This window comes from Malaclemys terrapin, chromosome 3 (genome assembly GCF_027887155.1).
Source record: "Malaclemys terrapin pileata isolate rMalTer1 chromosome 3, rMalTer1.hap1, whole genome shotgun sequence".
Classification (NCBI taxonomy): domain Eukaryota; kingdom Metazoa; phylum Chordata; order Testudines; family Emydidae; genus Malaclemys; species Malaclemys terrapin.
Window position 1 is genome coordinate 52,350,533 of NC_071507.1, and position 17,577 is coordinate 52,368,109.

The following is a 17,577-nucleotide window of genomic DNA, read 5'->3' on the forward strand; positions in this document are numbered from 1 at the left end:
AGTTTTCTTTTGTGTGTGGAAAGTTTGTCATAATTATTTTGGGGCACTGTCAGACTATCCAACTATATGAAAATTGTATCTTAAAAAAAAAAATCAAATTTACTCTTGAATAACTAAAAAAATGGATTATTTTCAAAATGTATCCTGCAACCATAGTACCTTGTACTTATTAATTATTTGTATTACCATGGCATCTAGTACTGCAATCTCATCTCATCCCGCATCCCACAAGCTAACCCCTATTCCTCTACAGACTTAGGCATCGGAGTAACTTTTGGTAGTTAGTTCCACTAAACTCAACAGATGAAAGAAATGGAGGCCCCATTGAAGTCCATAGGAACCCTAGGTGAAAATTAGCAGGTGTTTAGCACCCACCTCCAGCCAAGCTCCCCCTCTCCCACCCACCTTCCAGTGCCTCTCCCGCAATGGCAGCCCCGCTGATCACTCCTCCCCCTCCATCCCAGCGCCTCCCACCTGCTACGAACAGCTGTTCGCACGGCAGGTCGGCTCCGGGAGGGAGGGGGAGGTGTGGGGATGGGGTATGCTCAGGGGAGGGGGCGGAAAGAGGCGGGGTGGAGCAGAGGCGGGGGCTTCGGGGAAGGGGTGGAGTGGGGGCGGGGTCTAGGCGGAGAGGGGGAGGCGTTGAGCACTCCCCGGGTAGAGGGGAAGTCTGCGCCTATGATAGTTTTGATTATTCACCAGCATAAAGTTACTCACGGGTATAAGTATTTGCAGGCTCTTGGCCTATGATGAATTAGACCTTGTTACTTCTTTGATGGGAAACCTCCAAAGAACATCAGGATGCTACATTTGGTGGCATTCTTCCCTCATAGTTGGGGTTTGAGGTCCTCATGTAATATGGAAGATACTGTAGAAGTTCAAATTGTTTAGTCATTATTGATTATAAACATTAAGTTTCCTACAGCTTTAGGACCTAATCCAGAGCCCTTTGGAGTCAATGGGAGTCTTTCCACTGATTTTTAAAGAACTTTGGATCAGTCGTTTATGAGGATAACTGCCTTTAACATGTTAGGATATTAGGTTTAGAAATAACATTTAATTTAATCAATAATAGGAAAATAATTATATGTATCATAAAGAGAAATTACATTTTTGAGTTCAGTAATATCTTCAGGCTGAGAATACTAAAGAATTAAAAGGGGGAAAACAGCATGGAGTTCCAGTTACAATATATTTCTATAGTGTCTACTTAACTGTTACAGAAAGAGAAGCACTTGTATACATTTTACACCTTGAGATGCTTTTCTTGTTTCCAGAACTATGATGTACAACCAGCTTTTTTTGGCTGATGAATTATTTCTAAGCTGCTTGCTTTATATCCAAGGACTGTGCGAAGACGCATGTAACATTAATTGCTGCCAAGGATCAGAAGATAATGCAATTTATTTGATAAAGGTGAGCAAAGCAACAATATTTAAGTGTAAATACACAAAAAATTAATGGCTCCATATCTCACACATCAGTAAATATTAGTGATGAAAAAAATATAAGATATTCTTGGATAATTCTGAAAAACGGCAACAAAGGCATTTGAAGTATGGGGCATGTGAGCACATGACTGGTAATAGAGTTTTTATTTCCAACAAAACAAGTGAATGGGGAATTGGGGGTCAGCTTGCCAGCTGATGATGGGAACTGATTTGAAGTATCTGTTTAAGAATTGATGTGCATCATTTAAAGTGTGTGAATTGTACAGTGTGTCACCAATACAATGCAGTATATTATTGTGACATGAAATCATTTGTACTAAGCCCCAAAAAGCTTAAAATCTATCTCACTGGTGACTTTGGGCATGTCACTTCCCTTATCTGTACTTCAGTTATCTCATCTGTAAAATGGGGATAATGATGCTAACCTCTTTTGTAAAGCACTTTTGAGATTTATGGATGTAAAGTACAAGAGGTAGGTTTTACCCCACTGCTGTGATTATTTCATTTATATGTGTATTGTGGGGCCCTGATTGGGGCCTCCAGGTGCCATCTACCACAATACAGAAAATAAACTCTGTAAATACTAATGGAATCTGCCATAAAGCAACAGGTGATCTGAAAAAAAATTAAGTACCATATTTTTTTTCATTGTAATAAGAATCTAGTATTGTTTTAGATATTTTTTTCTGTCTAAAACAGACATTTGTAAACCAGCTACATTTTATGCATTTTAAGTACAATTTTTACAATGATATTTTATTTGTTCACTGGAATCTTCTTAGCTTGCTTTTCCTTTTGCTGTGTACCCCTCAATTATATACAAAATATCACTGTTAAACTAATATTTCTTCATTGAGTGGTTTTCTAGATGTCTTCCATTCGTGATATTGCACATCCCTTAATGCCAGAGACTGGAACTTTTTTCTTGCTAGCAGTCGCCCTGTTGGTCCACGGATGCTCCTGGAATGCCCCTCCTGTTCCATCTCTGAAGGCATAAAGAGACAGGGTTGACCAACTGCCACTCAGTTCTTCTAACAATGGCCTTAGGTTAGAGGCAGAACACTTTAGCAGTCCCTTATCTCTGTTTTAAACTTGGGCAGTTAGGTGTTGTAAATATTTTTTGTTTTAGTCAGATAGCTTTAGATAAGTTCTTTGTTAGTATTTTAGTGTTAGCTAGCATTTTAAGATAGTTTCAACTTTTAGTTAGGTGCTAGGTGATAGGCAACCATGTGGGCTCCTAAATCTCTTGGTTTTAAAACATGCCTTTCATGCAGCGTTGCCTGGTCAGAGATGCTCATAAGTGTTTTCGTATCTAGGTTGAGGGCATATTCCTAATAAATGTGCTATCTGCTGTTCTTTTGGCTAGCAGTCTCAGAAGAACAGGGAGATTAAATTGAGGATGTATCTCCTGGACAGATGTGAGACCTGACTCAGATCCTGGTGAGTCAGATAGTCGGTCTCCAATATTCCCTCTACAAGTAGTGTTTCTGTGGCAGTTAAAAATCTTTGGCTGAAAAGGGACACATTTCTTTCTCCAGATCCTTTGAAGAAAAAGAAGACAAGATTAAAATTGCTGTTTTGGAAGGCATAGATAGGTGTTTTCTGAAGCCTTGAAGCATGCCTCTGAGAGATTGGTACTGTTAAAGAGAATGCCTTCAGATCATTCTGAGGTTTCAGTGCCACCTCTGCAGGTAACAGTAGCACCTTCTGTATGTACTTCATTGGTACTCAAGGATTTAATACCAGGTACCATCTCAGTTCAAGGGTGCTGCTTCCCTGACTACTTTCTTGTTGGTATTGTGTACAACTTTACTGATAGGTTATATAGCTCCAGCATCGGTACTGATTACTTCAGCTCCCACATACATGGTACCATTAGATTTAGTGATATGTGACCATTCAGAATCACCAATATTGGCTCATGCTGACAATCCATTATTGGTACCATATATGGGTGAATCATTGGTACTGGCTATTGAACATCTGCCTGCAGGATCTGGCACTCACTTAATGAAGACACCTCCTTGAGCTAGTCATCTTTGTTTGAGAGAATGTTCATTGGCTTCTGAGGCAAGTTTGGAGGTATCTCTTTCTTACATGCCTGCCTATGGTTCCCAAGATTTATCCTAAAATCAGACTTCAGAAATCTTCCCAGAAGGATTATATATTAGATTCCAAGGCCAGAAGGGACCTCCTGTATAACGCAGGCCATGGAACTGCCCCAAAATAATTTCTAGAGCATATTTTTTAGAAAAATATTCAATCCTGATTTTAAAATTGCCAGTTACTTATCCTCACTGTTAAAAATGTATGCCTTATTTCCAGTATGAATTAGTCTAGCTTTGAATTCTAGCCACTGGATCATGTTATACCTTTCCCTGCTAGATTGAAAAGACCCATTTTCAAATATTTGTTACCCATATAGACTGTACTCAAGTCACCCCTTAACCTTCTATTTGTTAAGCTATATAGAATGAGCTCCTTGTATCTGTCACTGTAAGGCACATTTTCTAATCCTTTAATCATTTTTGTGGCTCTTCTCTGAATCCGCTCCAATTTTTCAACATCTTTCTTGAATTGTGGGAACCAGAACTGGATACAGTATTTCAGCAGCAGTCACACCAGTGTCAAATAGAAAGGCAAAATAAATTATATACTCTTACTTGAGATTCCCCTCTTTATGCATCCAAAGACTGCATTAGCCCTTTTGACCACAACATCGCATTGGGAGTTTATGTTCAGCTGATTATTCACCACGAGCCCTAATTGTTGTCAGAGTCACTGCTTATGAGCATAGTCTTTTGTCTTGTATGTATGGCCTACATTATTTGTTCCTAGACACATGCATTTACATTTAGCAGTATTAAAACATATTGGTTATGTCCAGCTTACCAAGTGGATCAGATAGCTCTGTACCAGTGACCTGTCTTCATTACCACTCCCCCAATTCTGTGTAGTCTGCTAATGTTATCAGTAATTTTTATTTTATTCCAGGTCATTGATAAAAATATAAAATATATTTGGGCCAAGAACACCACTCCCTCCCCATCCCCCTCCCCCCCCCCCCCCGTGGGACCCCACTTTTATCTGGAAACAAAAGTTCAAAATGCTAGCTCTTGCTGTTATAGTCCCATGACTGAATCTGCTGGATTGATTTACAGCTCTGGATATGCTTGATGGGTATGTTCACATCTCCATCTATCCAGCTTGCAAACAATATTTAAGATTTGTGGTAGGAATGACACATACCAGTACTGAATGTTGCTTTCAGTTTGGCTTTGGTTCCAAGGATCTTCATAATTGTCTGGGCGCAGTGGCAGCAGTCCTCAGATGACACAACAGCAGAGTATATCAGTTGTTGGACAGTTGGCTTCTTTGGGGCTTTTCATAAAAGTAAGTAATGGATCACATCATCTTCACTCTCGGTTGTTTCTCAAATGTAGGTCTAAGGGCTAGTCTACACTGACAATGTTAAAGTGCTGCTGCGGCAGCTCTTTAATGTGGCTTGTGTAGTCGCAGCAGAGTGCTGGTGCACTCTCTACATTGGTGTTTTACAGTGCTGAAGCTTGCTGCGCTCAGGGGGGTGTTTTTTCACACTCCCGAGCGAGAAAGTTGCAGTGCTGTAAAGTGCCAGTGTAGACAAGCCCTAAGAGTTCACATGAAGAAATCAAACATAATTCCTTCTCAAAAAGTTGGAAATTACAGGGGTTGTGATGGATTCAAAGACAATGTGAGTAGATCTTCCTCAGAACAGATTAGAAAACCTCGTGAACGTCATACTATTTATGCAAAGAAATTCTTTAATGATTGTCAGAATGTGTCCGAGACTATTTAGGGTACATAGTATCATGCTGGTTTCTTCCCTCAGTCCAGGCTATAACTTCATCTTCTCTCATGGTGGGAGAAGAGAATTCTAGAGTTTAATTCCAGACGGGGCCACCAGAACGTCTAGTCTGACTTGTTTATATATCACAGACCACCTAGCACCCCCACACTATACTCAACAACTGAAAGGAGATCAGAGTATTACAGCACACAGGAGACAAGACTATTATGAGCCACAGGCAGAGAATAGGAGAGCCCAACATGCATCAGTACCTGGGACCCCAGCATTGGCCAGGAAATAAATTAGTGAGAAACACCCAAATAATCCTGGCAAATGATCTATACCCATGTTCTACAGAGGAAGGCGAACACCACCTTACCCCCCCCCCCAGCCCCGCCCCGGCAAGCTCACTGTCAATCTGACCTGGGGAAATATTCCTTCCCAACACCACATAAGGCAATCAGTTAGCCCAGTGGTTCTCAAACTTTTGTACTGGTGACCCCTTTCACATAGCAAGCCTCTGAGTGCAACTCCCCCTATATAAAAAGTGTTTTTAATTTATATATTTAACATCATTATGAATGCTGGAGGCAAAGCAGGGTTTTGGGTGAGGGCTAACAGCTCGTGACTCCCCTCTCCCCCCCCCCCCCCCGAATAACCTTGTGACTCCCTGAGGGATCCCGACCCCCAGTTTGAGAACCCCTGAGTTAGCCCCTGAGTATGTGAGCAAAAACCAGCCAGCAAAGCATCTGAGAGGGAGAATGCTGTATGCCATCTCAGAGCTCTGGCCCGTCCTGTCCAATGTCTCCTCTTCAATTGTAGCAACCTCTGATGCTTCAGAGGAGATAAACAACAAAAAGTCCCAGAATATGTTGGGGAGAAAAAAAAAATCCCTTCCTGACCCCTGCAGAGGGCTGGCTGAAACCCTGAACCATGAGCTTTTAGCAAATAACCAGAAGTGAGCTCCAGAGCTGCTGATCCCTGCCCCCTACCATCATAAGCAACCCCGTCATGCAGTTTCCTCCTGAAGGAATTCTGCGCCAAAATTTTTTATAAAATTCTGCTCCCAAGATTTTAAAATTCTGCTTATTTTATTTGTCAATAAATAAATTGACGTTTAAAATTATGGAGATATACCTTTTTCATAGAACTGGAAGGGACCTTGAAAGTCCAGCCCCCTGCCTTCACTGGTAGGACCAAGTACTGGTTTTTGCCCAGATCCCTAAGTGGTCCCCTCAAGGATTGAACTCACAACCCTGGGTTTAGCAGACCAATGCTCAAACCACTGAGCTATCCCTCCCCCAAAGGCTCCAGTGTGGCAGTGGGGAGCATAGGCCACTAGTTGCAGAGAGGTGGGAGATCACCCTTCAGCCCCCTCTTCCCCAGTGCATGGACTGAGCAGTAAGGATGCACCCAACACTGACACAATGCAGGCCAGCCCCAGAAACACCCCAGGGCCCTGACCCTCCACGCCAGGTGAACCAAGGTAGCAAGCAAGAGGGACAGTCTCACACACCCAGCCCTGTCTCCCAATCCAGGTATGGGGCAAGGATGCTCAACCTGGCAGGATCCAAGTGTGGAGGGGCTTGGTGCGGGGGGGGGGGGATCTGAATGCATAGGAGCTCGGGAGATTCCAGGGGCAGAGGGAATGGGATTCTGAAGGGGGTGAAGTGAAGGTGGTTGGGGCTCAGCAGGAGTGGTCTGGGTGCTGGGAGAGTGGAGATTGGTGTGGTCGAGGTCCAGGTGCAGCTGGTTGGGACTCAGTGGGATGGGAGTTTGGGTGCAGGGGGCTCATTGGGGTGGTCCAGGTACGGGCGGGGGTGGGACTCATCAGGGTGGGGGTTTGAATGCAGGGTGGTCTGGGTGCAAGAGTGGGGGTCCAGATGCAGGGGGGTGGAGCTCGGCTGGGGTCTGGGTGCAGGGGGATGGAGCTCGGTGGAGGGGTATAAGCTCTTCCAGTCTCTCTCCTCATAAAATAAGCCTTCCATTCTCCTGACCATCCTATGTATGTATGTGCCTGTTCTTGTGCTTGTATGTGCCTGTTCCAGTTTAAATTAATCATTCTTGAACACGGGTGACCAGAATTGTACACAATATTCAAACGAGGTCTTACCAGTGGCTTATTAATGGGATTAATACTTCTCTGTCTCTACTGGAAATGCCTCGCCAAGTACATCCTAGGATCACATTTGCCTTTTTCAGAGCTGCAACACATTGGTGCTCATAGTCATCCTGTGATTGACTCTCAACCAGGTTTCTCTCGTCCTTTGTCGCTTCCAACTGATGAGCCCCCAGCAGGTAGCAGAAATTCTGATTATTAGACTGCAAGTGTGTGACCTTGTACTTTGTACTATTGAATTTCATCTCATTTCTGTCACTCCAGTGTTCAAGGCTGTCCAGATCTTCATGTATAATAATTCTGATCCTCCCCTAAGTTGATGATGACTCCCAACTTAGTAGTATCAGCATATTTCATTAGGACACTCCTACTTTTTGTGCCAATGTCATTAATAAAAATATTGAATGATACTGGTCCCCAGACTGATCCTTGGGAAACTCCACTAATAACCTCCCTTTAGTCCAATAATTCACCTTTCTGTACAATTTGTTGTCTTCTTCCTGTTACCTGATTCCACATCCACCTTACAATGCTTGTACTGATCCCCATCTTCCCTAATTTAACTAATGATTTTCCATATGATACCATGTCAAATGCTTTACTGAAGTCCAGTTCCGTTGTCTAAAAAATCAGTTATTTTAGCAAAGAAGGAAATCAGGTTAGTTTGGCATGATCTATCATTGGTAAACCCATTTTGCACTACATCACCTTTACCATTAACTTCTGTGAATTTAATTACTCTTTCCTAAACAGTTCACTCTAAAACCTTGCATACTACTGAGGTCAGATTAAAAGGACTATAATTGCCCAGACCATGTTTTCCCCCCTTTCTTAAATATTAGTATGATGTTAGCTATTCTCCAGTCATATGGTACTACCCCCACATAGATAGATTTATTAATAACCCTTGCTACTGGACTAGCAATCGCATGTGCCATTTCTTTCAGTATTCTGTGATGGAATACATCAGGTGCCCCTGATTTGAGTGCATTAAGCTCCTTAGGTGTTTCTTCCACCTTGGAGGTGGTACTTTTCTAGACACACATTTCCATCAACAGTACTGCCTTCATGCATATGCTCCTTATTATCATCCTTACTGAAAACTGAGGCAAAGTATTCATTTAGTTTTTGGCCATACCTAGATTATCATTAATCTTCCCCTCTGCATTACCTAGCGGTTCATTCTCATCCTTCCTTATTTTCATTTTATTTATATAACTAAAAATCCTTTTAGTATTTATTATAATTTCCCTGGCAAGAGCTAATTCAGCTTGATTTTTTTAGCAATTCTCACTTTATTTCTACATTTTCTAACCTCCGTGATGTAGCTTTCTTTGTTCATCAGTCCCCTTTTTCCATTCATTCTGGCACTTTGCTTACTCCTAATAATGTTTTTGAAGTGGTGGTTCATCCAGCTGGATCCAGAGCCTTTCCTTACAAATTTCCCCCCACCCTCCCACCTTATGTTTGGGATGTAAATTTCAGATCGCTTTTGTATAGTTGATTTGCAGAATTTCTAAGCCTCTGCATTTAAGCCTTTAAGCTCTTTTGTCCAGTTGACCTCTTCAACTAACTCCCTTAATTTCCCAGAGTCTGGCCTTTTGAAATAAAAAAATTGTAGTTGATGACTTGGTGTTGATTATCTTTCCATTTAATTTAAACTGAATCAGCTTTTGATCACTTGATCCAAGGTTATTTCCTTTAACCAACTTGTCTCAGTAACGATAGGATAAAGAAAGCAGACCTATCTTATCCAGGAATAAGTTGTCCCTACCAATACTAACAGCATTTATTCTCCAATCTATATCCAGGAAGTTAGTCTCCCATTATGAAATGAATCCCAAAGTATTTCTCTCTAATAATATTAGAGATTATTATCCATACCCAAGATTGACCCAGAGGGTCTATAGCAGACCCCTAATATTATCCCAACAGACCCTCTTTTACAATTCTTTCCCAAGGGGATTTTGACCCAGACAGATTGTTTTATTCATACCGTCACTTCATATTTCATTACAGTTACCGCTTCATTGATGTACAGTGCTATTTCATCACCTTATTCCTCTCTCTCCTAAACACACATTTCTTTCAAAATCAGTATGTCAGTCATGAATGCTATTCCACCATGTTTCTGTAATCCCTAGAATCTGGTTTGACCTTCTGCACCAATTGTTCCATTTCCTCTATTTTACTGCTCAGACTCCTTGCATTCATGTAGACGCATTTCAGTTGTTTCCCTTGAACTTCACCCAGTTTTCTAGCTAGACTAGATATAGTCCTTTCACCAAGTGTAACACCTGCCTGAATACTACTCTAAACAACATTTCCATTTTTTTCTCCTTCCTTTTCATACTCTTACCTTGTGGTGTTCCATTATCCCTTACTGCATCTTCATCTAGTTGATTTTCTTCCTACTGTGGATTGAAGCCAGGTGTAGAGATTTCACAAGTTTCTCCCAACCTTCTCCCCATATCTTCTAGCATAAAGCCCTTCTTATCAATCATTCTAGTCTTGATCCCAGAAGGTTAATACCCCAGGTGCTCTAGTGGAATCCATCAGTTGAAGAGTCTTTTTTCTGTGAGTTCTTGTTCATGGTCAATCATCCCAAAACCGTCCTCATAGCACTTATCCTTAACATTGTACATTCTGTCTTTACAGTTCCCCAGTAAGTTCTGATGTTCCTTCATTAGTGGTTAGATCCTTCTCAGGCTTGCAAAGGCCTTCCATTTGTGCTTCCTCAACCAACTCTAATGGATACCTCCAAACTGTGTTGGGATGCTTACATCCAAACGTCATCAGACTCGAGCATTGTGGCCTCAGAAAGAGACTCTTCTACATACTTATGGTGTTGGAACTTTGAACAGTTCATCTGGTCTGTATAATCTTTCACCTGATTCAGGCCAAAAAGTGTTGGAGATGTTGCTTACCCTCCAATTCCACTGATTCCAAGAACTTTAGTGAAGCTCAAGCAAGACTCAGCTTCCATGAGTCTCATCGCATCAGCATGTCCCACCATACTGGCTTCTGGATGGTTGATACCATCACAGATTGTCCCTCTTCTGGTTCCCAACTTGATATCAGAGAATAATTGGACAATTCTTTACCTGAAAGTGTCATCCCTACATCTGACAGCCTGGAAGCTAGCTTCTTGAATGAGACTTAGAAATTCTGTTCTCAAGCAGTTCAGGGCATTTTAATGAATAGTAGAAGCTTTCCACTTGAGCAACTTGGAAAAGCTTGGATGATTGGCTCCAGAGTCTTAATATTTCACCTTTTCAGTTTGATATACCTTCCATTTTAGATTACCTTCTGTCCTTAAAATCGTCTGCATTGTTGATTAGTTCCATTAAAGTGCACCTAGCTTCAGTATTTGCCTGTCATCCTAAGAATGATGGTTTTAATATATTTTCTTATCCTACTTCTCAAAGATTTCTTAAGCATTTCCAGCTATAAAGGATCTATATGCTCCATGAATTCTGAACGTTGTGTTGTCTAGTTTAATGAAAACCCTGTTTGAACCTTTAGCTACTTGTCCATTAAATCTTCTGTCCATGAAAACAGTATTTTTAGTAGCGATTACTTCTGCACAAAGAGTGGGTGAAAATGTAGAGGTCTGGTCATGCCTATATGATTTTTCAGAGGGATAAGGTTTTATTAAGCGCTTATCCAAGTTTCTTGCCTAAGATTGTGAATGAGTTTCATGTTAACCAGTCAATTAACTTACCAATATTTTGTCCAAAACCTCACACTAATAGAGTAGAAAGGACTCTAGTTAGAGTCCCAACTTTAGCCTTTTATCTGAACAGAACTAAATCTTTTAGGCTTTCTTTAATTATTTGTGGCACTAAAAGAGTTAAAGATACTTTCAAATTGGATTTCAAGATGTATTAAATTGTGCTATCAATTTGCAAGTTGGGATGCCCTGTTGGCAGTTAGGACCCATTTTACAAGAGCCCAAGGTGCTTCCGTAGCTTATTAATAATGTCTCTGTTTTAGAAATTTGTAAGGAACATGGGCATCTGTCCATACTTTCATGAGCATGCAGTTGAACTGGCAACTAGAGAAGATACAGCCTTTGATAAAGAAGTGCTTAGATCTATCTTTATGTAAAACTTTGATACGCACCTCCATTTGTTAACTGCTTTTCAGTCTCCATAAGTGGGAGACATATAGACAAATGAGGTTACTCATTTACAGTAACTGATGAGTTGTCTATATGTATTCCATGACCTGCCCTCCTTCCCCACAATTCAAAGTCCTTACAAGATTTTGGCTGGTGAAGGATCTGAGTGGCAGTTGGTCTGCCCTGACCCTTTATGCCCTCTGGGAAGGTGGAAGCAGGATGGGTGCATTCTGTGAGCATGTGTGGACCGTAAGAGACTGCTAGCAGGAAAAAAATCTGACCTCTGGCGCTAGAGGGTGTGCAATGCTATAAGTGCAATACGTATAGACAGCGCATCTTGAACAACATCAATTACTATAAGGTAAGTAACCTCTCTTTTTCTCTTCCACTGCTCTAACCACCATATGTTTCTGTCTCGCACACAGACATACTCCCTATTTAAATTTCTTCACAGGTTCTGCATGACCTGCATTAATATTAAACTCATTTGTCCTCATCTTCCTGCACTGAAATTAAATTAATTATCCTCACCTTCCAGGCTTTATGTAGCTCTTCCCCTGCCTATATTGCACTTTTCTATCATCTCAAACTATTCTTCCACTTGAAGGCTTGCACTCTGACAGTTGTCCTTCCTCTTGTGTTCACTTTGCATTTTGGGGCCTAGTGCCTGTATGCTGCTACTGTCCAGGAGGATGGGTTAGGGTGACACATGAGCTGATGTCTAACTGCTAGGTTTTCTTTCACGACTCATGGTATTTTTTCCATTTATTCATTTAGGTGGACAGATCTCGCACATATTCGTTGGATGAGTTTTGTGAGGAGCAATATCAACAGAACAAAGAAGCACTTCATCAGCTACAGGCTTTCAGGGAGAAAGTAATTAAAGCCATTCAAAGTACTTTTTTAAGGGTAATTATTTAAGATCCTTTGCCATTTTTATTTTTATGGTTGTATCCTACATGTGTTGTTCCTCTTCAAGTTCTATTAAAAAACTATTAGGCATTTGCAATATGAGAAGAGTAGGTACCTGTTCATGCAAACTACAAGAACATTTATTGTATTCTATTTTTCCATATAATAAAATTTTCCTTTTTGTTCTTTTCTCTACTTAATAGAAATATTATATCATATATAATTTTCTTTTAAGAGCCTTGTAGTTTCAGTGAGGTCTACAGTTTAATGATTTTGAAATTCAATCAAATATTTATTTAATATAATACCATGCTTTGAAGGCCACTTCCAGAAGTGGAAACTGACTGTACATAGAAAATAATTAATTGTACACTAGGTGCTGTCAAATGGATTAAATAAATGGAAAAAAGAGAGAAATCATGTTTCTTTTCTAATTTCTTTCAGTTATCTTGGGTGTTACTTGTTACAATAGCACATTAAGAATTTCCAGACAGAAGTATGATTTTTTTTTTAAATTGAAGGTGTCAATATGCATATTGTAAAATGGCATTTGGGTGATACAATTTTTCGAAGACTTCATAACAGAGGCTTTAACGCCTATGTATACAATGCTACTGAAGACTGCATAAGAGCCGTCTGCTTTGGGGCAAAATAAACTTTGCCTGTTAATGGTTCTGGTCCTGCAGCCCTTGCTCACATTAGTAGTCCTGTTCATTTTAATGAAACTATGTAGGAGAGTAAGGGTTGCATTATTGTGCTCTTTGTTAGGGCCATAGAAACCTTTCCACTCAAATGTATAGGTCTTTAAATTGTGTGGTCTGTTTGCGTGAGAGTGGGACTATTTGAATGAGTCTCTTCAGCCCTGTGCACTTTTGCCTGATATGTAGGGTAGACACGTGCTATGGTGTGTCACAACCAGGACATGAGTGCTCTGGTCTTGTGGGTAGGACCAGGCATCATGCCTAGTGGTCAGAGCAGGAGTAGGCCCTGGTGGTTGGAGCAAGAGTTGGAACGGGGAGCCAAGCTAGGGCTCAGTCAGGAACTAGGAGTCAGGTGTCGGGGATCAGAGCTATAAGCAGGAATCAGGAGTCAAGCCAAGGATCAGAGCCAGAGTAAAGTGTCAAGCCATGAATCAGAGCTGGAGTCCAAAGCAGGGAATGAGATTAGGATAGCAATGGGCCAGGTACTGCTGGGTTGCACAGACAGCTTCCTGGAACTCCCTCCATCCTTAAATAGTGCACGTGGACCAATCTAGAGTGAGGGGTGCTACTAATTGAGTCTTCAGTAGGTGGCACATCCTATGGCATTTAGTCCCCCCACCCTGGGTTTATAGAGCACGTATTGTGGCTCTGCCATGGCTACCGAGTGGTGGAGTGTAAGCATCAGTCACCTGGAGCCCTGCAGATGGGGATTCTAGTCCTCTAGATACTTACACAGTGATAGAGGGTTTTTTCTCATCACTATAGTGAATCCGAAGAGGTGGTAGCTAGGTTGTATTGTCCATGTATTGTCCAGTCATGGCCTGCCTCCCGGAATTATTTCATTGGCTGATTACATCCCAACTGACACCCAAAATCACCTCTGCTCTTTCCTGAATTGACCAATTCACCCAACAAAATACTTCTGCCAAACCCTGTTTTGGTGACTGAAAACACCTTGGATTAGTGTGCATGCAGCATGTTTTGCAAATGCATTGACATTGAGGAATTGATTTTAAAAGTTTGTTTGTGTGTGTATATATATATGTGTGTGTGTGTGTATATATATATTATAGTAAAAGCTTAAATCAAGGTATGGTAGGCATTAGGCTTTGAGATCACTCTGGATAAAGGGCCTTCGTTTTATTTTAGTGTTTATTACTAATGTATATTTTTGGTTGTTTTGTAATATTTATCTTATTGATACTCTACTAACAACATATTAAAAAGATAAAGAATTATTTCTTTCAGAAGTATTAAGTCTTATTTAGCATAGAAAAACTGAATTTCCATGGTGTCTCTCTCTCTCTGGAACTTTAAATAAAAGCATTTCTGAATAATACAGAAAAGTCTGTAATAAAAAGTTGACTGTTACAAAATGTGCTGAATGTGATGTTTAAGGGATTTAAGGCATACTTTTCTAAATTTATTTTTACTAACACTGTAGGTGGCAGAAATGAAGGGAGCTCAAAACCTTTTTCAGTCTGTGCCAAGTGACAGCAAAGAAAATCCAAAATATGCTGAGATAAGTGAATGGCGTCAGATGATGAAACGCTTTTCAAGGTTTCTTCTGCTAGTTGACAAGATCTTCCAAGAACTGCTACGTAAACTGGTGCACAATGCTGTCCAGCTGCTACTGGAGTTATTTAAGGGTTCCAGCAATGTGACCAATCCAGATGAAAAGAAGAATGAAAACCTTATAAGGTTATTTCTGGCACTCTTGGTCGCGAGCACGGGTTTAAAACGTTTTAATTTTATTATATTATTTTCTTAAAGTAATCTGATTAGTTTTTATTTTGCTCTGATTTTATATTGTTTGTGGACCATCAATTTCTTCCACATTGTTTTCAAGCCCTGTACACGCATGATTTCCTTTTATGTAAATACTTAGAGATATGAGATTTGTCTCTTAATATTACTGTTAATGGAGACATCAGTACAGTAAGCGGCAGATCCATGGCTCTTAGACCCAGGGCTGGGAAGGGGCTCAAGGGCAACATTCATCTGCTTTCTTCACTGCTCCAGGTGAAAAGAGGGTAGCACTGCCAGATTTTGGGTCTGTGCAGTGTGCCTCTCTTGGATCTAAAGCTCCGTACTTTACCAGTTCCTGGGTTCCTTCCCCATTTAGGGCCCAGATCTATAGATCCATTCTTATGGCCTGATCCAAAGCCCACTGAAGTTAATAGGAGTCTTTCCATTGATTTCAGTGGGCTTTGGATTGTACCCTTAGTCTGCAATATAAAGTTGGATTTGTGTAACTTGGCTATAGTAACTGTGCATTTATGATGGAAATACATGACCTGTTGTTTTAAACTAATAATTCTTTATTTGGTCAGTGAACTTTCTTTAAGTGTAATTGAGGCTGGGGAAGTTACACATTAATGAATGAGTAGATCTGTGAGTAAGGAAACTATGGGATTTACTTGACATTAGTTAAAATGTAACCTACATTTGATGTGAGTATTCATAGTTTGTAATTTTTTCCTCATTAAGTGCTCTCTTCATTGAAGTATTTAAAAAAAAAAATTAAGTGAATTTTAGTGCCCTGAAAAAGTGCTGAATTAACATCCTGGCATCTGAATTTTTCTCTTTATCCATAAAACAGATGTAACACAGCTAACAACTATCCAGTTATCTGTATACCGCCTAAATAATGTGTCCTCCACCCAGACTTCCAGAGATGACCCCCTAGAGGTGGCAGTGTAATTTAGTTTCTGTTTCCATGTAGTTCTTCATATTTCTGAGATTAATAGGCTGCCACATGATATTGGTTTATATAATATTGGGGATCTGGACTGGGATCACAACTCGTTTCACCAAGAAAAGTATATAGCTGTCAGTGTACGACAATATTCCATCACTACTTGTCTGAACCATGTATGAACTTGGCCTAAAACTGAAGGTCTTCATATTTCTTTACCAGTTCCTTGAGTCATCCAGTTTCCCCCACTCTATAAATTTTTATATTCCTTCTAGATTACATTATAAATACATGTTTGTGTTTTCATTTGGAAAAATGTTTAAGTTCATGCCTGATATATAAAGCCATGATGTGAAATCATGGTGTAGTGAAGTGTATAGTCTGTCTCTCTATCTAAGGCCTTGGCTACACTTGGGGATTCAAGTGTAGTCGCGCCGTCAGCACTGTGAGAGCTCTCTTGCAGCGCTGCAAGTACTCCAACTCTCCGAGGGGAATAGCTTGCAGCGCTGCAAGCACTGATTACACTGGCGCTGTACAGCGCTGCACTTGCTGCGCTCGGGGGGGAGCGTTTTTACACCCCTGAGCGCAGCAAGTTGCAGCGCTGTACAGCGCCAGTGTACCCAAGGCCTCAGTGATACTCAAACTGAGGCTCACAAGCTCTTCAAAGTGTCTCTTTAATGTGTCTCCTGTAGCTCCTTGCAGCACATAATTAAATCACATAGTGTTTTAATATCAACCAATCTAAGTTATTAACCAATCAGGATATAGATGATAAAATAATAATACTTGGTCAGTTGTTTTGCTGTGAGAATATATATATATATATATATATATATATATATATATATATATATATATATATATATATATATATATATTAAAATAGTAAATGAAATAATGAATTCACACTACTGTGACTCATTTTGGTAATGTTGATTGCTAATTTGGCTCCTGAAATGCTGAGTCTGAGTATCACTGATCTAACTAATAAGTTTACCTCATAAATAGAGAGATCTACTGAAAAAATGTTACAAACATTTTTAATGAAGCTGCTTTAGTGTTGAAAGCTACAGGTAATTAGTAAGAAACATATAATTTAGTTTTCTTTGGTTCATTTTGTTAATCCAGTATTTATAAGAACACTCTTGTGAGACTATCTGGCCAGTTGGATGTAGAATACAGTTCAGTAGGAGTATCTAAAGATTTCATTCGAGATTTTGAGAGAGCATCTCAAGAACCATCTTTCCATTCAAGGGAGGACAAAGTTTTAAAACCTGAAATAATTACTGTTGCTGATATTGACAAGGTAAAGCAGCTGCCAAAATATAGGATTTTCCTTTGAGTGCTTGACATATATATTCCACTGTAAGTGTGTGTGGTTCCCAGTGCACTTGAGCTGGAGGATTCTGGTGATCAATACTCATCATGGTGGTGCACACTCCCTGAGTGTCCTCATTCCTCCAACGGAGGGCATAAAGGGCAGGATTCCCTTGTCTACCTCTCAGTTCCTTCTGACCACCTGTTGCTAAAGTTTGAGATCCCAGTGACACCTTGTGCTCACTGTTTTCCTGTGCTCATCAATAACTTTTCTTGTGTAAATACTTAATGTAGTCATTAGTATATAATATTTCCTTTGTTGTCTTCTGATAGAAGATTTGTTTTGTTCCTGAGGTGGTACTGCAGTACTGACTTTAGTCATGCATAAGTCCCCAGGTTTTAAAAACTGCTTGTCTTGCAAGGTAGTCAT

At 40.3% G+C, this 17,577-nt stretch overlaps 1 protein-coding gene across 1 annotated transcript in view; it reads left to right on the forward strand.

Moving 5' to 3' along the window:
• Positions 1–17,577, forward strand: part of DNAH14 (dynein axonemal heavy chain 14) — a 468,480-nt gene that overhangs the window by 74,800 nt on the left and 376,103 nt on the right. Inside the window, 5 exon segments of the mRNA XM_054022851.1 lie at positions 1,278–1,416; positions 12,297–12,428; positions 14,577–14,865; positions 15,735–15,831; positions 16,959–17,136. Of these exon segments, the coding sequence (XP_053878826.1) occupies positions 1,278–1,416; positions 12,297–12,428; positions 14,577–14,865; positions 15,735–15,831; positions 16,959–17,136 (835 nt within the window).